This window comes from Rhinoraja longicauda, chromosome 10 (genome assembly GCF_053455715.1).
Source record: "Rhinoraja longicauda isolate Sanriku21f chromosome 10, sRhiLon1.1, whole genome shotgun sequence".
NCBI classification, from domain to species: Eukaryota; Metazoa; Chordata; class Chondrichthyes; order Rajiformes; family Arhynchobatidae; genus Rhinoraja; species Rhinoraja longicauda.
The window spans coordinates 34,836,486-34,859,074 of NC_135962.1; the positions used below are offsets into that span (position 1 = coordinate 34,836,486).

General features: G+C 43.5%; 1 protein-coding gene across 1 annotated transcript in view; it reads right to left on the bottom strand.

The window, feature by feature from the left end:
* Positions 1-4,215: 4,215 nt before the first annotated feature.
* The window catches only part of LOC144597524 (TALPID3 protein-like), a 57,956-nt gene continuing 39,582 nt past the window's right edge, over positions 4,216-22,589 (bottom strand). The window contains exon 7 of the mRNA XM_078407004.1: positions 4,216-4,729. Coding sequence (XP_078263130.1) covers positions 4,587-4,729 — 143 coding nt within the window. The 3' untranslated portion in view covers positions 4,216-4,586. The remainder of the gene's footprint in view (positions 4,730-22,589) is intronic.

Here is a 22,589-nt window from a genome sequence, read left to right on the forward strand (position 1 = left end):
ACTTCTATAACTCAGGCCGTCAGGTCCTGGCAACATCTTCTTTGCACTCTTTCCAGCTTAATGAAGTCTATCCTTTAGCAGGGTGACTAAAACTGTACACAACATTACGAAGTGCAGCTTCACCAATATCTAATATAATTGCAATATATCGTCCCAACCCCTATACTCAATACTCTGACTGATGAAGCCCAGTGTGATAAACACTCTCTCTACCTGTGATGGCACTTTTGGGGAACAATGTATGTGTACTTCTTGATCATTCTGTTCGACAACACTTCCCAGGGATCCTACAGTGCCCTGGTTTGACTTTCCAAAATGCAACACCTCACACTTACCTGAATTGAATGCAATTTGCCAATCTTCAGCCCATTTATGAAGCTGATCAAGATTCTGCTGTGATTTTCATCAATCTGCTTCACTGTCCATGATACCTCCTATTTTGGTGCCATCTGCAAACTGAGTAACAATGCCTTGTACATTCTCATCCAAATCATTTAAATAAATGACAAATAACACCAATCCCTAAGGCGCACCACTCATCACAGGCGTCCAGTCTGAAAAACAACCTTGGGTCATATTCTCTGCTTCCTACCATCAAGCCAATCACGTATCATTGTAATTTACTTCTGTAATGGTTGAGGTTGTTATCTTCTACTTGAATTTCTGGTGTTGTTCTTGAATTGAGCAAGTGATTTAAGATGCTTGATATCATGTCTTTTGTATAACCTTTAATTTAATCTGGAAGCTGGAGGTTGTCTGAGTAAAGGCAGAAATAATCTTGTTAGACCAACGTGAGAGATTTTAAATAGCCGAAACATCCTACAACCATTGCTTATAGTCATAGAGTTGTACAGTGTGGAAACAGGTCCTTCGGCCCAACTTGCTGACACCGGCCAACAATGTCCCAACTACACTAGTCTCACTTGCTTGCACTTGGTCCATATCCCTCCAAACCTGTCCTATCCTTCCCTGTCTAACTGTTTCTTAAACGATGGGATAGTCCCAGTCTCAACTACCTCCTCTGGCAGCTTGTTCCATACATCCACCACCCTTTGTGTGAAAAAGTCACCCCTTGGATTCCTATTAAATCTTTTCCCATTCACCTTGAACCTATGTCCTCTGGTCCTCGATTCCCCTATTCTGGGCAAGAGAGTCTGTGCATCTACCCAATCTATTCTTCTCATGATTTTGTACATCTCTATAAGATCCCCCATCTTCCTACGCTCCATGGAATAGAGTCCCAGCCTACTCAACCTCTCCCTATAGCTCACACCCTCTAGTCCTGGCAACATCTTCATAAATCTTTTCTGAACCCTTTCAAGCTTGACAATATCTTTCCTGTAACAAGGTGCCCAGAACCGAACACAATATTCTAAATGTGGTCTCACTAAGTCTTATGCAACTATAACATGACCTCCCAATGTCTATACTCATTCTAAACTTCTGTACATCTTCAAGCTGTGGATAGGACTTTACCTTTTCTTCAAGGAAAACACTGAATGGCTTCAAAGATAAGATAACCAGGAAGGGAACCACTTCACAACAGTAGTTAGGTTTGCCTTCAAGTTCCTGTTCTTTCAATCATTTTTTTGTTCAATGACTTTCTTTTGAGTGGTGGAAATGTCAATAAATAGGCCTTTTTGTAACATATTCCTATTTTGGACATCTGCTTGTGAGATGTGCATAGTAGACAAAGCAAAGAAAAGGGAGAAAGTCTTGAAATGTCAGACTGTACTTCAAGAGATTAATAAAACCTTTTTTTCTCCTAATAGTTCAGGCATTCCATTCAACAATGGAAAATTTATGCTGCAGCACATTATCATTTTCCAATGCTTGTCAAGTGAGACACTGGAAGTTGCTTTTAATGCCATTAGTTCCAATATTCTTCATTCTGAGTCTCATCACAGAAACACAGCAAACATGTCGCTAGTTGTTGTTTATCTTCTGTATCTATAGATTTGTTGAGTGAGAGGTTGTATGGCAATTACTTTTTAGATCCTTTTGCATGTTGTTTGAAGCATAAACACTGATTTGTACACACGACTCTATGTGTTGTCGTGTGGAATTAGAATTTGCTTTATTAGTCATTAAAGTTTAGTATTATTATTCAGATCTAAAATTGTAACCACCACTACATTACTCCTAAATTCATCAGAAAATGGGTGTCCAATGCAAATGACTTTCTATGAATAATGAAACTAGCTGCAGTGATTATGTCAACTTCCTTAATGGATGTTGAAATTCGAGTCAGTTGGTTGTTTAAACAGTTTTAGTGTGATTAGTTCATTTTATCTTATTTCCAATCCAGGAGGATATTCAGTGGAAGACTTCCTTTGATTGTGAGGTGATGTTTCAAACTGCCTGCTTTGTATAACAGATCGTCTTGTCATTTTGCCTTAAAACCTCTGAGGTTTTTTTTCACCCTTGTTCCTCACAATCCATCAATGGCACTGCACCCATAAAGCTAATGATTAAATGTTGTGAATTGGGAACATAACTTGTAGAACGCAGGAAGATTGCAAGCACACCAGTTTTGCACTACAAAAGGTCCAAAGCAGATTGTCCAAAGTTATACTGAACCAAACAGGGGCGTATCTATGGTAAATAGCGCGTATGGCAAGCACTGAAATTGTGCCCCTGTCCAAACATCTGACACGGACCAGGTAGGGCCCGTCCTGTGCGTGTTTGGGGGTTTAGTTTAGAGACACAGCGCGGAAACAGACCCTTTTGGCCCACCAGGTCCGCACCGACCAGCGATCCCCGCACATTAACACTATCCTACACACACGAGGGACAATTTTTTACATTTACCAAGCCAATTAACCTACATACCTGTACGTCTTTGGAGTGTGGGAGGAAACCGAAGATCTCAGAGAAAACCCACGCAGGTCATGGGGAGAACGTACAAACTCCGCCCCCAAAGTCAGGATCGAACCCGGGCCCCCTGTGCTGCATTCACTGTAAGGCAGCAACTATACCGCTGCGCCACCGTGCCGCCCACAGGTCCTACTGGTCCACCGCAGATTTTACGGCAACCGGTGGACCCAGCCCCCCCCCCCCCCCCGTTAGTCCGGACAGAGAGTGCACTTGAAATCTCCCCCTGAAAGTCCTCCTGCGCCCCCCCCCCCCGCCCCAAAATGTTGTGCCCATGCTGGGTGAGGCGGCCGATCTCGACCTTATCGAGACATCCGTGCCAATTGGCGGGTCGAATTTGCTCCCTGTGGCTGGGGCTCTGGAACTCCGGCCCAGCGGGATCCGGCAGATCCGTCCCCTTAGCTGACTTCCGAGGCCGGCTTTGCGGGCCAATCTCGGCCCCATAAGACCGTGACCTCTGTTGGTCCGACAAAACGGATAATTTGGCAAGGCTCTGGAACCAAGGTTGCCGGAAAATTGGTGGTGGACCTGTATTCCAACAACAGCCTGGATCAGAGGTGATCTGCTAGCCTTTGAGAAGTCTGTATGTGTATAACAGTGGAGTGGAATAAAACCTCCAGTTACAAAGCACCATTTAACATTTTACTATGACTTGCATAAAGAATTATTGGTATCGCAGAGCAGTTGGACTAAAGCACTCATTATCGGCAACGTAGCGGTGGAGTTACTGCCTTACAATCCTGACCTCCGGCGCTGTCCGTACGAAGTTTGCACGTTCTCCCGGTAACCTGCATGGGTTTTCGCCGGGTGCTCCAGTTTCCTCCCACACTCCAAAGGCGTACAAGGTTTATAGGTTAATTAGCTTGGTATAAAATGTAAAATTTTCCCTTGTGTCACTGCGCCCCCCCCCCTTCAAGTAGCACCCAGGGCACGTGCCATACCCTAGATACGCCACTGGAACCAAACTCTGGATAACATTTGCTTCTAATCCCCTTTTATGGTCAGTGCTTGCTATCAGGTGTTTCTCCCAGTGTTAAATCTGCAAAGTATATCCAAGTGCAATTGCTCTGCAAGAAACGCATGAACGAAAAAATGGCCAGCACATGACAATAGGGTGCACTTTTGGTTATGTCTGGTGGTGCAGGGTACCACAGGGTTGTTACAGGGTATCACAGGCATTCAGGAATTTTCACTGATTGAAATAATGATCAATGCGCAGCAAATTGATGAGCTTAAAATTATTTGTAAGAGGGAGGTTGTTCCTTGAATAAACTTCTGCCAGCTTGTAGACAGAACACATTTAACTGCCAGCCATAAAAACTTCATTTGTTTATCACTTTAATTTTTAATGGCAATTGGTATTTTACTACTTTAAAAATATTTGACTGGGAGACAGAATAAAGGAAAACACACACACTGCATTTCAGCTAAATGCTTTTCAGTAAGAGTAAATGCTATCTGCCTTCCCATTGAGCAAACCTCCAAATTTATTGCTCATCAGTGACTATAGCACAATTATAAATAAAAATTCTAGCACGATAAATCATAATCCTTGATTTAAAAGCAATAATTTAGCAGTGTAGTCGCAACTTGATACTGCAAGATAAAAAATTATCAAAACTGCATACTGAAATGTGAAAAAGATATCTTTAAACAATTGGTAGAAAGATGAAAAGTGTAGAGAGACTATTATGAGGAAATGATGCAAAGCATCAAAATATTTCCGCTCCAGAAGTATCATCGCCATCTAATGTACTAATGCTGCCAGACTGGTCCTCTTCATTCATGGAAGGTAGAGTTACAGACATCTTCAAAGGGCCTGCTGGAGGTCCAGAAGACATTTCAACCTCAGTACCTGAATACACGGAGAAAAGGGACACATCATCAGAGACTATAACAATGAAAAATTGTCAGTTAAAACAGATTTTCTTATCTCTTCAAGCAAAATTCTGAGAATTCCTTGCTACAAATTTCACTGGAATTTTTTTAACCTTCATGCCTCAGATTAAGCCCAAGTAAAGGAGAAAATGTATATAAAGTTTTCCCTGCCTTTTTCACTGAATATCAGATAACAGGTATAAAATGCATTAAAAAACTGTGAAAGATAACAATGTAAAACTGACGGCAACGTTTTGTTTGTTGTTTAAACACAGGAGACCGATTATTTCTGACCTTGTGGCGGGCCGAGCCACTTTGGTATCGAACCTTCGTTTGTCGGGCTCAAACTCTCGTGTGGACCGGGCGTGATCTGGGCCGACCAATCACGCGTCAGTGGGGAAGGGCATTCGTGTGCTGGTAGAACAAAGGATTTGGCAGTTGGGATTTGAACTTGGGCACGCGCGGGTGAGCGACGGAACTGTATTTGGTTAATGATTAAACAGAGTGTTTACACGACGTGTGGACCTCCTCAACCTCATAAAATGCATGTGAAAAATTAGCAACAGAAACATCATGATCATGAGCATTGTAGTGACTTTGGGTCATTAAGGTAATAATACAAATTAATTAGGACCTAAACGTCACCTTCTCCTTGGCCAGGACATATCGCTCCATCCAGGACATATCGCTCCATCATGCAGGCAATCTTATTCTCAATGCACTGAGCACTAGATAAGACATTGATGGTTGAAGTCATCTTCAAAGGTGATAGTGTTCTCCCCCGGGTTAGTTCTTGCATTGTAGCAGACCATTGATAATGCCCATAAGGCTCTGGTGTGATGGGCAGCGTGTACAAAGACCCAGAGCCTCCATGCCTTGATTCAAGCACCAATGTTGCTGGGACTGGATGGCCAGAGGGTAACTGCTCAAGGAACAGCTTCTGGCCCCCCAGCTGTAGCATCCTGAGCCACCCCCCCACCCCCCTATTTGGGCCAGATGGAACGGAATATGGTCGAGATGGTTAAGAAAAAGTTCCTTTTGATGTGCGAGCAGTGAGCTGGGCATTGAGACCAGATGTCAAAGAATTTCAATCAATAATTGACTGCACTAAACTTGAAAAAGTAACCATCCCTTGTGCATTTTCTCATTGGCAACACATGAATTATTTTTTTGGGTATGGTTACTGTTGTACATGTTACATTTCACTGCAAGCATTAAATAATTTAAAGGGCCAAACTCTTAAAATTTAACAACCCCAAACATTCTCTGTGTCATCTTACTTAAACTAAAATCATAAATTCTGTCCTGAAAAGGAAAATAATACAATGGTAAAAGAAATGTTAGAATAATTCAGATCTCACATTCAGAAAATTCAAAACCACTATCAGCCACCAAAAGCCCATGTGTAGTAATAAAGGGAAAAAGCCAGTAAACATTTATTTTATAATCCCCAGGTTTATGACTTAAAATCAGTTCAATAATGCCAGAAGATTTTGTAGATATTTTCTAATTTTCTGCTTTTAGAGACGAACTTAGTAACTTCTTATCCATGGTCCTGTAATTATCTTCCATTGAAGTCGTAATCTTTATTTGTCCACATTATTAAAGATTTTTGTTTGTTGCTTTGGACGAAGTTGAACAGTCAGTAGTCAAGCAAAAAATATAGTGTTATCTTGTGAGAGCACCTGGCTCCTCAGTGGGTTTTTTGCAGGGATGGTGAAAATTCCTAATTCTCATTTATAAACTTCCTAATTTTTATTTCTTAGAAAGAGAAAATTAAAAATCAGATTCTTGTTGACAAAAATGTCACCTAAATACTTGCAAAACTTCTTGTGGACATTTACTTATCAAATAGAGGCGACACACATTGGCACAGCTGGTGAAGCTTCTACCTCACAGTGCCAGAGACCTGAAATCCTGGCCTCTTAGTACTTTATTTAAAAATCTGCAAAAAACTGAAGATCTGGGGGGTTTTTCTCATTGGAAATAGTATTAATCATTTTGGAATTTCAGCTTCAAAGGGATTATTTAAGGAAGTCAAAAGTCTGTTCAGTTCTTTAGTTTGACTTTTTTTGCTGGAGTCGTTCATGCTCAAGAGTCCCTAAAGAAAAAGCAAAGATTCCTGTCCAAAGAACAGGTAGCTGTGATATTTCAAGTGTTTTTAAATAAAATTGAAAGTGATTAATATTTTTGATGGTGGAGAAGATTAAAACAAAATCAGGAATGAAAAAATGCGTGCCTATGTAAAATAGGCAAGAATTACAAACATGCAAAATGGCAGCATTTGTAAAAAAGTATTAAAAATAAATAAAATATACTGGATTTGACAATGAAAATTTTAAAACATTTTCAATTGCATGTCAATCCATTATCCACTTCACAACAAGATGCTGGCCATCCAATTTTTCATAAGGAAGCAAATAGAAGCATCTAGGTGAGACAGAGGTTCACCTGCACCTCCTCCAACCTCATCTATTGCATCCGCTGCTCTAGATGTCAACTCATCTATATCGGCGAAACCAAGCGCAGGCTCGGCGATCGCTTCGCTGAACACCTGCGCTCGGTCCGCATTAACGCAACTGATCTCCCGGTGGCCCAGCACTTTAACTCCCCCTCCCATTCCCAGTCTGACCTCTCTGTCATGGGCCTCCTCCAGTGCCATAGTGAGGCCCGCCGGAAATTGGAGGAGCAGCACCTCATATTTCGCCTGGGCAGTTTGCGGCCCGGTGGTATGAACGTCGACTTCTCCAACTTCAGATAGCTCCTCTGTCCCTCCCTTCCCCTCCTCCTTCCCAGATCTCCCTCTATCTCCCTGTCTCCACCTATATCCTTCCTTTGTCCCACCCCCGACATCAGTCTGAAGAAGGGTCTCGACCCGAAACGTCACCCATTCCTTCTCTCCCGAGATGCTGCCTGACCTGCTGAGTTACTCCAGCATTTTGTGAATAAATAGAAGCATCTAGTTCTGTGGTCTGACTTTGAGAAGTTGTGACACACCTCCTGGAAACGAATCATCCTTTCAATCTGCTTTTGAATTAAGGGAAACAATAGAATAGCAGGTCTATTTTGCTCAAATTGCTAAATACTAATGTTTGGTGTGGGGAATCTGTTCCCACCAACCACAATAACCCAATGAAGAAGGGACCTGGACTGATTTTAAACAGATCTGAAAGCACATGAAAGCTTTTCATTGTACCTTGGTACACGTGACATTAATAAACTAAACTAAACTATGATATCTTGGGAGAACTTGTTTATACCTACATCCCAGCCAATAGATTACCTGGAGGCTGCACAAAGAAGATCACTGCAACTCCATCACGGATTCAAAAGTAACCACATAAATTTCCTCAAAGCTATGTGTCAATAAAATTGTTCAGATACAAGCACTCAACTCTATTCTGCCCTCAACTCAATCTCTTCAATATTTGTTTTTCCTCTAACTGTTTAGTTTACATTGTCACTTTGACTGCCAAATTTAAATCACTGGATCAATTCTTCTTCAGATGAATATGATGGAGGTAAATAAAATCATAACATAAGAACACAATGGAAATAGAAATCAGAGTATGTCTTTCAGTCCCTTGAGCCTGGTCTACCATTCAACAACATACCAGTCTTCTATCTTTTTCTCCCTCACAGTCACATCTCCACTCTAATATTCAGAAGTCTATTGTTCTTTGTTTTTAATGTAGTTAATAAATCAACATCCCTCCATATATTCCAAAGAGTCTCCAACCTCTGAGGGAAGAAATTTCTCTTCATTTTTGTCTACCCCTAACTTTGAAACTGTAAATCTAGCTCTATTTTCCTTCACATTCTCCCTGCAGTCACCCGGTCAAGTCCTCTCAATAAATATGTCTCCAAAGATCAGCAACCATTTTTCTAAACTCAAAAGAATAGAGGCCTAACCTGCTCAGCAACTGCTTGTATGACATACCTGCCATGCCAGGAACAATTTGGTAAATCATTGCTGCACCCTATCTTCAGGTAAGGTACTCAAAATTGCAAAAATATCCCAGATCTAGTTTCAATAAGGCCCCATATGATATAGGAGTAAATAACTAAACACTTTGATTACAATGTATTTGCAAAGTTTATATGGAGAGAAGGCAGATACTGGAATCTGGAGCATTTGGAGCTATCTGGTCAGACAGGTCCAAGCTGTCTGACCAGATATGTGGAGGTAGAGCTATAGTTAACATTTTGGGGCACGGTCCTGCTTCAGGATCTTGCCAAGTTCCTCTAGCAGTTTGTTTTTCATGAAGTTTATATCAATACCTGGTCCATTAAAAACCCACAACCTTAAAAGCCGTAACTGCTCCACTTTTGGAGCTTGTCAAGATGTCTTTTAAATCAAATAAATATAGATAAGACTACAACGTCTGGCAAACAAATAGGCAAATGGCTGTGAGAATGGGCACATCATTCCCACTCTGAAAGACTTGGAAAAATATTATGGTCATCACAGTGGCACAACTGGTAAAGCTGCTGTCACACAGTGTCAGAGACCAGGTTCGATCCTGGAGTTTGTACGTTCTTCCTATGACTGCACGAGTTTCCTCTGGGAGCTCCAGTTTCTTCCCACACCCCAAAGACATGTGGGTTTGTAAGTTAAATGGCTATTGTAAATTGCCATTATGTGTGTAGGGAGGGGATGAAAAAGTGGGATACCTAGAAGTTGTGTGAACGGGTGTGATGGTTGGTGTGGACTTGGTGGGCCAAAGGGTCTGGTCCATGCTGTATCTCTAAGCTAATCTAAAACATGTTTTCCCTTAATGCTGGATTATGTTGACTTCGACATCAATCACTTTCAGCTGCACTCTTTGAATACATAACAAACCTGTTGTCACAGATGGTGTTCTTGCAGCACAACTGCTATCTTCATAAGCTTGAATGGAGCACCTGGGGCCATTTAAAGCAACATTATCCAACTTTTGTGAATCACTGACAGATTTTCCTTCTAACAGTTCCTTTAACATACTAGGACCGGCTAATATGTGGCTCATCATTACAAGATATTTTTCAAAGCCAGATGCCACACTGAAGTGCAGCAGGCCATCTCAAAACATCTCTACTAATGCAATTTGCGTTTCTTTGATGATCAAAATTTCTTCTGCCCTTTTAGCTGTGTTCCAAGATAAACATTGGCTCACCTAAATTTGATCGGAGTCATTTGTTAATATGTAAACCGTGATTCTGCATTAGTGTTGATTTTACAACCAGCTTTATGCACTGTGCATAAAATGCAAATTATGTCACAGGTGATGAAATGTATTTTAAAAATGTTTTCTGAATTATTATATATTAAATATGGTACGTAAGAGTTTGTGATTCATTGAAAACTCACTGCAAGGTCCTGCAGTCCCTTCTGTAATGATGGTTTCATAGCAAATGTTAGAAAAAAATAATTAAGATTCACCTCCAGTTTATTTTTCTGGATTAATGCAAAGAAAATCGAATTGATGGTCAGTTTTGATCATCATCTCTCATAAATTTCCAAAACGAGATACGAGGCAAGAAGAAACCTCAGGTCCAAAGCCAACGGTACCTCACAAGCATGCTACATTTTTCAACATTTGTGTGACTTTCAATTGTACTTTATTCAGTGCCCTCCATAATGTATGGAACAAAGACCCATCATTTATTTATTTGCTTCCGTACTCCACAATTTGGGATTTGTAATTAAAAAAATCACATGTGGTTAAAGAGCACATTGTCAGATTTTAATAAAGGCCGTTTTTATACATTTTGGTTTCACCACGTAGAAATTACAGCAGTGTTTATACATAGTCCTCCCATTCCAGGGCACCATAATGTTTTGGATACAGCAATGTTATGTAAATGAAAGTAGTCATGTTTAGTATTTTGTTGCATATCCTTTGCATGCAATGACTGCTTGAAGTCTGCGATTCATGGACATCACCGGTTGCTGGGTGTCTTCTCTGGTGATGCTCTGCCAGGCCTGTATTGCAGCCATCTTTAGCCTATGCTTGTTTTGGGGGCTAGTTCCTTTCAGTTTTCTCTTCAGTAGATAAAAGGCATGCTCAATTGGGTTCAGATCAGGTGATTGACTTGGCCACTCAAGAATTGATCATTTTTTAGCTTTGAAAAACTCCTTTGTTGCTTGTATGTTTGGGATCATTGTCTTGCATAAACAACGGGGACTATGTATAAACACAGCTGTAATTTCCACATGGTCAAACCAAAATGTATAAAAATACCCTTTAATAAAATCTGACAATGTGAACTTTAACCACATGTGATTTTTTTTCTATTACAAATCTCATATTGTGGAGGACAGAGGCAAATAAATAAATGATAGGGTCTTTGTCCCAAACATTATGGAGGGCACTGTATATGCATTTTATGATTTAATTTAGAAAGATTATATTTTATCCTCTAATCTGTCTAAACTAAGACAACATTTTGTGCCTTTACCTTTGCTACAATCACAGATGTAATCCTACCTTGTCAGGATCACTAAGACCCCAAACATAACATGATAAATTTCTGTTTCCTCCTTGAGCAGTGGCTCCTTTCCGCCATTTCCAATAGAGAATCATAGAATGACACAGCACAGCTGCACACTATTCTTGGTCAACTCGTCCATACCGACTCACATGCCTATCTCATTTGCCTGTATTAGGCCCGTAACTATGGACCTGTCCAAATATCTTTTAAATGTCAATATATATGCCTCTCTCTATCTTCTCCTTTGGTAGTTCATTGAGATCTTCACCACGATGTATGCGTAAAACGTACCCTTCGCACTTTAAATTTCTCCTTTATCACTTTCAACCTGTGTTTCCTCTGGTTCTAGATTCCCCAAAGTAGGGGGAAAAGAGTCCGAGTTTCTATCTATCTATGCCCTTCATAATGTTATAAACAATGACAAGGTCATCTTTAGTTTCCTGCATTCCAGTGAGAATAAATCCAGCCTTCCAAATCTCTCCTTATAACTCTAGCCCCTCCAATCCAGGCAACATCCAGGTCAATCTCTTCTGCATTCTCTCTATTGTTATCAAATTTTGCCTGTAGTGGGGTGACCAGAACTATACACAATACGTTTAATTGTGATCCAACCAATGTTTTGCATGAAAACAACATTACATCTCAGATCTTACAGTCAATGCCGTGACTTATGAAAGCAAGCATAGCAAATGCCCCTTCCCCTACTAGTGCCACTACTTTCAGCAAGCTACAATGAATCATAAAGCTTCACAAAACCTTAAAAACTACTTCTGCTATCATTCCCTTAATCATGCGGAGAATAGATTGGGTAAATGCACAGTCTTTTACCCAGAATAGTGGAATCAAGAACCAGAGGACATATGTTTAAGGTGAAGGGGGGAAAGATTTAATAGGAACCCGAGGACCACCTTTTTCACACAGAGGGTGGCGGGTATATAGAACAGGCTGCCAGAGATAGTTGAGGCAACTTTTAATAGACATTTAGACACGTACACGGATAGGAAGTGTTTGGAGGACTATGGGCCAAATGCAGGTAGATGGGACTAGTAGAAATGGAGCATCTAGGGCAGCATGGGCAAGTTGGACCAAGGCGCCGGTTTCTGTGCCGCATGACTCTATGACTCTGTCGAACAAATTTTTGTGCTCCTGCACCTCAGCAACCCATTTCCCTGTATACTAATCTCCATGGTTACTTCCTAGAATTTCCAAAGCCTGAGAATGCCACAAAGCACCATCCTCAAACCAAAGCTACAAAGTGCTGGGCAGGTCATAAGGTCACAAGTGATCGGAGCAGAATTAGGCCATCAAGTCTAGTCCGCCATTCAATCACGGCTGATCTATCTATCTCTCCTAACCTGCCTTCCTATTTCCAAGTCTTGCAAATTCTGATGACAAAAGGTCTCGCTCGCCACATTAGAAATCTTTGTTTTACAGTGAACAATTCTATCAGCCAAAACAACTTACAGCCCAAAGATGGGTTAACCTATTGCTGTATGTCACATCAATAACTATTATCAAAAAGCTCCTTAGTAAATTCTGCAGTGTGGCTGTTGGGTGTTTCAAAATTGGCCTTATCCTTCTGCAAGTTGTGCGAGTGAAAAAATATTGCTTGTGAATTTAGCTATGTGACATAATGCATTTGCATGATGCATTGCTATGGTTTCCAGGCAACTGTGGAAGTAAGATTCATGAATCCGGGTTTACTGAATCATTAACCAGCATACAATCATCTCATAAAATAGTCTGTTTAATGTTCAATTTTAGGACAGTATTTCCTCCATATTCCCTAACCCCCTTCCCCCATCTGAAATCCCTAATCACCTTAAAAAATTGTACTCCAGGGCAACTAACAATTTTAAGAGTTAACATTGAATTAATTTAATTGAAGTAGCCCATCTAAACCACCATATAACATACAAACACAATTTTACTAAAAACAGATAGCCGAGAGTAAGATTTTACAAAAAGTCTGGCATAGAAACCAGTAATAGTAAATAAACACATGTAGGCAAGTGAAGCTGTTTTCATTCATAAAGCACAAAAATAAATCTCTAAACTAAACACTAAAAAAATCAGGCAATGACTGATCACACATCCAATTATCTGAAAAACAATAATCTGCTGAGGCAGGAAATCTGAAACAAAATCAAAAAAGCTGGAAACAGCCAGCAGGTCAGGCAGGATCTGCTAACTGTTTTTTTTTGTTCATAAATGTTACCTGATTTGTTGAGTGTTTCCAGCGTTTTCTGTTTTTACATCCAATTTAAAACTGACCACACTGCATTCCTTGACAAATACTCTCTTGAAATTCTACAGGTGTACAGCAGAGAGCACATTAACTGGTTGCATCATGGCCTGGTTCAACAACTCGAACACCCAGGAACAAAGAAATTGCAACAAATGGTGGGTACTGACCTCCCCACCATCTAAGGGATCTGTAGGAGTTGCTACCTCAAAAAGGCAGCTAGCATCTTCAGAGACCCACAGCACCCCGGCCACACCCTCATTTCATTCCTGCTATCGGGAAGAAGGTACAGGAGCATGAAAACTGTAACGTTCAGATTCAGAAGCAGCTTCAACCCAACAACCATCAGGCTATTTATAACAGAACTTTATTGTCATTCGGTATAAATACCGAACGAAATTTCAGCAGTCACAAGACACAGCAAAAAAGAAAAGAACACAGGACACACGACCCCAACACCAACATCCATCACAGTGACTCCAAACACCCCCTCACTGTGATGGAAGGCAACAAAACTTCCCCCCCGCGCCCACGGACAGGCAGCTCGACCCCTACCGAGGCAACCGACACGCACAGCCCCCGCAAGGGGATGGAAGGCCCCGCGGCCGAGCCGCACCGGGCACTGAAACGTCCCGCGGCCGAGCCGCGCCGCGCCGGCGATGTTAAGTCCAGCGGCTTAACTCTACAACCTCCAAATAAGCCCTGAATTACATAGACTTGGGGGCATGGTTTTTGGCTTTGCACTATTATTGTTTGTTTCAGAATACATGAAAGTAAAACACTCTCAACTCGACATGCTGTGCCTTCAAGATCTAATACAACAAAATACAGATACAGGAAATAATGGCCCAGGAGACACAAGAAACTGGAAATACTGGAATCTTGAGCAAAACACAAAGTGCAAGAGGAACCCAGCCGGCCAGGCATCATTTGTGGAGAGAATGAATGTTTCTGGTTGGGAGTTCTTTTTATAAATTCTGGCCTATCTGGGCCATAATCTCATGCCAGAGTATGCATGTGTTATATGTTTTTTATCATTTACCACACATTGAAGGGCGTGCTATGGAGGGCGTGCAGCGTAGGTTCACTAGATTAATTCCCGGAATGGCGGGACTGTCGTATGTTGAAAGGCTGGAGCGATTGGGCTTGTATACACTGGAATTTAGAAGGATGAGGGGGGATCTTATTGAAACATATAAGATAATTAGGGGATTGGACACATTAGAGGCAGATAACATGTTCCCAATGTTGGGGGAGTCCAGAACAAGGGGCCACAGTTTGAGAATAAGGGGTAGGCCATTTAGAACGGAGATGAGGAAGAACTTTTTCAGTTAGAGGGTGGTGAAGGTGTGGAATTCTCTGCCTCAGAAGGCAGTGGAGGCCAGTTCGTTGGATGCTTTCAAGAGAGAGCTGGATAGAGCTCTTAAGGATAGCGGAGTGAGGGGGTATGGGGAGAAGGCAGGAATGGGGTACTGATTGATAGTGATCAGCCATGATCGCATTGAATGGCGGTGCTGGCTCGAAGGGCTGAATGGCCTACTCCTGCACCTATTGTCTATTGTCTATTGTCTATTGTCTATTGAAGAGACAAACTTCTGGTTTATGGCATTCTTTTGTTGAATTTAGAAAGATTCTGAAGAATTGAATTCCTTTTTTGTTTCATGTTAAGTTTTTAATATTGGTTTTTGCCCAAAATTCAAAATCTATTAATGTTTCTGTATTCAATTCTGGAGTGATTCTACCGCCAATAAGGCAAAGTTGAAGTTAAGTTGGAGGCAGCTGGATCTAGACCTGTGACAGTATCTAGAAGTTGGACCTGACTGCTCAGCTTCTCATCCTGAGTGGCTCTGAGCATTAACACCCTGCAAATACGATTTTAAATCAGGAAGCATATAGCCCGAACAGGTATTTTCTTCATATTTCTCCAACTAAAATGAAAAATGCAACAGTATTTTTGAATGCTGATCCTAGAAATGAGCAGAGCACTTAAAACACAATGAACTGCAACTTAAAATTGGTACTAGCATCATCAAAGTATCCAGATTATCCCATAGATTCGTCAGCTTTTCTTATACTATCAGGTTGTGGGATTGAACATAAATATCAATAAAATCAACCCATGGTTTTCCCAGTGGTTCACATGAGCTAACATTAATCGGGATAGCATCAAAGCATTGGCTGTGCATTTGTCAGTTAGATTTGGACTGTAAAACCTGACACTTGGGCTAAAAGGTTGAACATCTACAACGCCAAGACAACAAGGAGAAGATTAGGAAAACAGAGGTGGTGAAATCATGCACAAGTTGAATGATTTGAATGATTACATATTGGGCAGAGTTTGTAAACATACATCCCACATTTATCAGCATTAAATTCCATCTGCCATTTCTCAGCCCATTTCATCAACGCATCAATATCACTCTATAGCCTAAAACTGCTCCCCGCACTGCCAACAAGCTCACCAATCTGTGTCATCTACAAATTTATTGATCTGTCTGAATAAAGACCCTTTATCACACAAAGGGTGGTGGGTGTATGGAATGAGGTCGTTTAAGCAGGGATTATCGCAACGATTAAGAAGCAATTAGACAGATCAATAGGACAGGTTTAGAGGGACAACGGCCAAATGCAGGCAAGTGGGACGAGTGTAGATTGGACATGTTGATCGGTGTTGGGCCAAAGGGTCTGTTTCCACACTGTGTGACTCTATGACTCTGACTCTAAAGCTTGATTGACCTGAAATGCTATTGCTGTCTCCCTGACCTGCTGGGCATTTTAGGCACTATCTGTTGATACGTTTGTACATGTTTCAAAAAGAAAAAGTTTTCTGCCTGATAAGCCAGGCTGTCAACAATACTGCTCTTTATTTGGCTGAACACTTGTAAAACAGTTGAGTGAAAATATATCCAAAAGGAAAATGCATTGCTACTAAATCAAACCAACTGGTAGTTGAAATAATGAATAATGAAGAACTGTTCAACTTGAGTAAAAAAAAACTCTGATATACCTTGGGCTTGATTTAATAATATATTCCTGGCCAAATCCATGTCTTGTGATAACCCCAAACATTCACATACTTTATATCCATGGGGAGAAAGAGCAGTTCGGGCCACAGTAAATCCACCATACATTTTGCATTGGTATTTTGCAGGCAAAACTAAACAATGAACACACTGGGGTCTGTACTGCATCATGACAGCATGCAAAGGATTTTAGGTCCAATTTGTAGCCCAAGGCTTTCCTGCCTGTTTCTTAGAATGCCTCTCATTGCCGTCTGTATTTTTGGCCCTGCTCCAGATATCTTTTATAGTCTTTTTCATGACTTTCCACTTTGAGCCTCAAAAGGGCTAAAGCTGCCTTGGCTGCTGCCTCTCTGTGGGCTCTCGTGCTGTTGCTTCACCTAAAATGCATAACATCTGCTACATTTGAAGAAAAATCTAATGAAATAAAACGGAGGAACATTATATAAAAATGCAAATGTGTTAAATAAATTTCAAGAAGAAAATATGAAAAGCATACCACCACAGAAAACCTTTGCAATGGCTTCCACTTAAGCAAAGTAGACACTGGGAAGGGAAAACAATGAAATCAAAGGGCAAAATAAGTACCGAGAGAAAAAAAGCAGGACAAAGAGAGAGGCATGGAGGTCTTAGAAATAGAAATAGAAAATTACACCAATATGGACAGACTGGACAACACCAGTGGATTCCAAGTTATCTTGTGCATTGCAATGGGAACTCTGCAAGTTCATAATTAGCACATTCCTTAATATTTTACAAATGCAAGCACTCACTGTATGATCAAGAATACAGCGAGCCTAGATTTAAACTTCAATTATAATCACTTTTATTTCAGACCTGCCAACTTCTGCTTTCCCAAGGTTAGTAGCAGTGTTTTATTAAGCCCCATTGAATCACAACCTTAATTATATATATATTTTTTGATATTGCTGTTCTTTCCTCATCCTTATCCAATTTCCTCTCACTCTCCTTTTAACTCTTAAACAAATGTAATGCCCAGCTTTAGTCCTGTGCCTCAGGATAAAAGTAACAGTCAATCATCCTCCACTTATTACAGCGGCAGGGAATGTTGGTAGATACCTGCAACAATGTTGAAGAAACACACAGCTCATTTTACGCATCTGCTAATGCAAAATGCCACAGCATTAAAGAAGAGGACAAATTTGATTGCAATTGAGAAAAATATGCCTTGTTTTTGAATAATGTGAGAGCCAGGAAGTCATGTAGTAGCTTCACAGGACACATTTGGAGTATCGTGTGCCGTCTGGTCCCTCCATTACAGAGAGAACGTGGAGGTTTTGGAAAGGGTGCAGAGGCAAGGGGTAGTTAACATTTTGGGTTGAGTCCTGATTGAGAGCCTCAACCTGAAATGTCGACCATCCCTTTGCCTCCATATATGCTGCTTGACCTGCTGAGTTCTTCCAACAGTTTATCTTTTGCTTTTAATGTTAAGTTCTCGTTTATGTCATAGGATTTAATTTTCTCAAACATTTCTTGAACAAAATTTTACCAAGCATTCTTTAAGAAGTTCATAAGCCGTTCTTTAGTTCTCTGTCCCATCATACATTTTCTCATTGAACTTCTTCAGTTTCTTTGGACACACAACAGTAGGTACCAGGAAATGTTCTAAAACCTCCCAAAAATTGTTTTCTGATGAATGCAGATTTGCAATTCTATAAACACCCTCTGCAACTGTAATAAAACCTCCCTGTTTTTAAACCCCAACCATTTGCATCAATGGTAACATGCCGTTTGCCTTCTTAACTACCAGCTGGATCTATATACATACATTCAATTTTCCTAAATGATTCTGTAGCTTTGCGGATGTCCGGACCCGAAATAAGGCTAGGCGCCAGGCAAGTACCGAGAAGGTAGTTTAATAAAGATTACTGCATCCACACACTACAAGACAAAGGAATGCCACCAAACCCCTCCAGGGAAACCCCGTAGCCTCAGGCCATCCCAGACCTGTCCATCCAGTGCCGAGGGGTTCAACCCAGGGAGTGGCCTAATCTCCAGGGGCCTAAACCCCTCAGAACCGGAGGCACAAACCGGACCGGGGGACGCTATAGACGACCAGCCCGAGTACGCATACCCGCCGGCACAGGGACCGGTGAAGGCCCCGGCGGAGGGTGCCGAGACGAAGGGCATCCCCGAGGCCGAGGCTGGACAACCAGCACCGGCTGGTCTATGTCCATGTGAGCCGGCTTCAATCGTGCAACCGACAGGGTCTCGCGCCGGCCCCCCATGACCAGTACGAAGGTAGTTGGCCCATGTTGCAGCACCTTGAAGGGACCCTCCTATGGCCGCTGGAGCAGTGTCCGGTGAGCATCTCGGCGCAAGAAAACGTACAAAGAGTCCTGCAAGCCTGAGGGCGAAACACCCCATGACGAGACGTCGGTACCGGAGCGAGCTTGCCCACCTTCTCACGCAGGTGCAGCAGGGCGGATGACAGCGGCTCCTGCTTCCCCTGCGCCGACGGAACAAACTCCCCAGGCACCGTGAGCGGGGCTCCATAGGCGAGCTCCGCTGAGGAGGAGACCAAGTCTTCTTTCGGAGCGGTTCGTATGCCCAACAAGACCCACGGTAACGCGTGCATCCAGTCCGGGTCCGTGAGCTGAGCCTTCAGGGCAGCCTTGAGCCGACGGTGGAACTGCCCCACCAGGCCGTTCGCCTGCGGGCGATAGGCCGTGGTGTGATGTAGCCGAACACCCAACCGGCGAGCCATGGCCGACCACAGCTCAGATGTAAACTGGGCTCCCCGGTGTGAAGAAATGTCCAGTGGCACGCCGAAACAGGCAATCCAGTGCGCTGCCAGGGTGCGAGCACACGTGGACGCAGAGGTGTTAGCCAGGGGAACGGCCTCCAGCCACCACGTGAAGCGGTCCACTACGGTGAGGAGGTGAGTGACGCCGCGGGACGGCGATAGCGGGCCCACAATGTCCACGTGGATGTGATCAAACTGCTGGCGGGGCACACAGAACTCCTGGAGAGGCGCCCGGACATGACGCTGGACCTTGGCAGTCTGACACGGAATGCAGGTTCGGGCCCAGTGACCAGCCTGCTTGCGCAAACCGTGCCACATGAAGTGAGCAGCCGCAAGGGCCGTCGTCGCCCGGATGGAAGGGTGAGCCAGCCCGTGAATCACGTTGAAAACTCTCCGGTGCCAGGCTGTAGAGACGATGGGGCGCGGCTGACCGGACGAGACATCGAGCAGCAGCGTTGCCCCTCCAGGACCAAAAGGGACATCCTCCAGACGTAGGCCAGAAATGGCAATCCGGGAGGCGGACATCTGGTCGCCCGCTAGCTGAGCCGCTGCCAGGCCAGAATAGTCGATGCTGGGGGGGGCCATCTGGAGAACGGCATTGATGGTGGGGCAGGTGAACACATCAGCAACTCGGTTGTTCTCCTTGTTCTCAACGTAACGAATGGAGGTGGTAAACTCCGACACAAACGCCAACTGCCGTTGCTGCCCTGCGGACCACAGGTTGGAAACCTTAGGGAAGGTGAAGGTGAGGGGCTTGTGGTCCGTGTAAGTGGTGAAAGGTCGCCCCTCCAGAAAGTAGCGGAAGTGGCGCACCGTCAGGTACAGGGCGAGGAGCTCCCGGTTGAATGCGCTGTAATTCCTCTGGGCATTGCTGAGATGCCAGGGGCCGCCAACACCCATCCGTCAGCTGCTCCAGCACCGCCCCGACCGCCGCCTCCGAGGCATCCTCCGTGAGGGCGGTCGGGGCATCCTCCCGTGGGTGAACTAGCATCGTGGCCCGTGCAAGGGCCTCGTCAGTCCACTGAACGTCCTTGCGCTTCCCCGCCAGTAGACGAAACAACGGCCGCATGATCTGGGCCGCGGATGGCACAAAACGGTGGTAAAATGCGACCATCCCCACGAACTCCTGCAGACCTCGCACAGAGGATGGACGGGGAAATCGGCGGATGGCGTCGATCTTGTCCGGCAGGGGAACCGTGCCTTGTGTGGGGCTCGACGAGCGGAACTGGGGGGGGGGTCAGGATGTCAGGAAACTCAGTCAGTACCCGTGCGTAGCAAGAGTCCATGGATGACAGCGGGCCAGTAGGCGGCGCAATCAGATCGCCCAGACGCAGCGCGATTGGCTCCATCGTGGCGGGGGGGGGACCAGGCGCTGCCGCTTGACGTCCACCAGGAGGTAGTGAGCCCGGAGGAAATCAGCGCCCACCCACGGTTGCGAGACATTGGCGACGGTGAATGGCCAGTAGAAATGACAGGCCCCGAAGATGAGCGGGGCTGTGCGAACCCATGAGTCCGAATAGGGCTGCCGTTTGCCGCGGTGAGTACGGGCCCCCGCTTACCGGAACAAATACCAGACCTCGGCATTTGTTCGCCGCTGGAGCAGCGCGAAGGTATGGCCTGATGCGGCCAGTGGTCTCCTGATCGAGGGTGCCGGCCACGTAGTAGAAGCGAGTTGCATCCACCATGACGCCCCGGAGGTTAAACTGGGCCTCCGCCTGCTGAAACCAGACGTCTCTATAATCTATATACTAAAATTCTCGTTTGTTAGTTTGTTTGTTCCTGAACTACAGCCAAAACGGTACACGATAGCGTAACAATTTTAGGCCCACGTTACACACTGTCATCCCTTTGGTGCTAATGGAAGAGGGGAGGGGACTGGGGGGGAGGAGGGGAGGGGGAGGAGAGGGAAGGGGGGGAGAGGAGGAGGAGAGGGTGCTGCGCCAATGGGCCCAACAGGTCCACTGGTCGAGTAGCTATTAGATCTGGCACATAGGTCGCTATCAGTGCTGTCAACTCATCTATATCATCACAAATGTTATGCTGTTAAGATCCAGGTCATTTACATGTGAGATATCCTGTCTATTGGGGGAGGGGGGGGGGGGAGGTGGTAGCAATAATTTGCTGTGGGTGTTTTTGAGTTTGCAATGAATTATTTCTCACTAATTTTGACAAGCCAGAAAAACCCAGAAAGGGAAGAGTCAGAAATGGATCGTGTAAAGGTGAGACCAGGGTGAAAATCAGGCAGACAATGTGCTGACATTTTTGTGCTCGGAAGGAGCATGAATATAAATGTCAATGTAACGTCATAAAAGGTTAATCACATGCTCTCACACACACTGCTCAATTATCTAAACACATGAGATTTTATTTTGTTGTTGGGTTGCAAGGAATCAGTAATACTTTGCAGCCTGGCTCTGTACTGTCCTCTGCAGATACCAGTCTGAGAAATGCAAAAAGTGGCAAATAAGACGATAGTAACAATTATTATAGAAACACATTGAACTGCAGCTCTCATAATTACAAATCAAAAAATGGTTATTTCACAATTTTATATGTTGATCCAAACATATCGTGTTTAATCTCAAACCTGTTGACGGAACAGTTCACAGCACATATGGAGCTGATGCGAATATGCGCTGGTTCAAGTTCCATATTGCTTGTTTTCTGGCAATAGTTCCAAGCTGTAAAGCACAACATTATGGCCAATCCAGACAGTTCTTTTGTGCTTGCTTTGATATTTATAAGGATCTACAAGTGTCAGGATTGAGGGAAGGCAGTGTGTTTGGCTGTGAAGCCTAACTGATGTAAAACAGATGGGGCTTAGATAAAGCCAATGCAAAGAAACAATCAAGTCATTCACATGACTAGCTTACAAACTTGGCCAATCAAGAAAGGACAAGAACAGTATCAATCCCAACTACTTCCAACAAAAGGCATTTATGTTCCTGTGGATTGTGAATTTGTTAATGTCAGTATAAACTCTCAGCATTCGGTATGGGCTTTACAATCTCTCTATTGATGTCGATAATATACACAGGTGTTGTGAAGAAGACACCGGAGTTTAAAGCATGATAGATATCATGCTAACTCCAAAATATTTTCATGAAATTTGATGGCTTTTTAGCAATCAGCATTTAAAAATAACTAGAACAGGGTGGACCCATTGGGCCCAAAGCTCTCCTGCATTGGTGTAGCACCCTCCCCTCCCCTCCCCCCCTCCCCCACCACTCATCCACTCCATCCCCCCTCAACCCCCTTATCCCCCCACCCCCCCCTCCACTTTTAGGGGCTCTCCGGCACTCTCCCCCGCTTCCCCCACTCAATCGCCCCC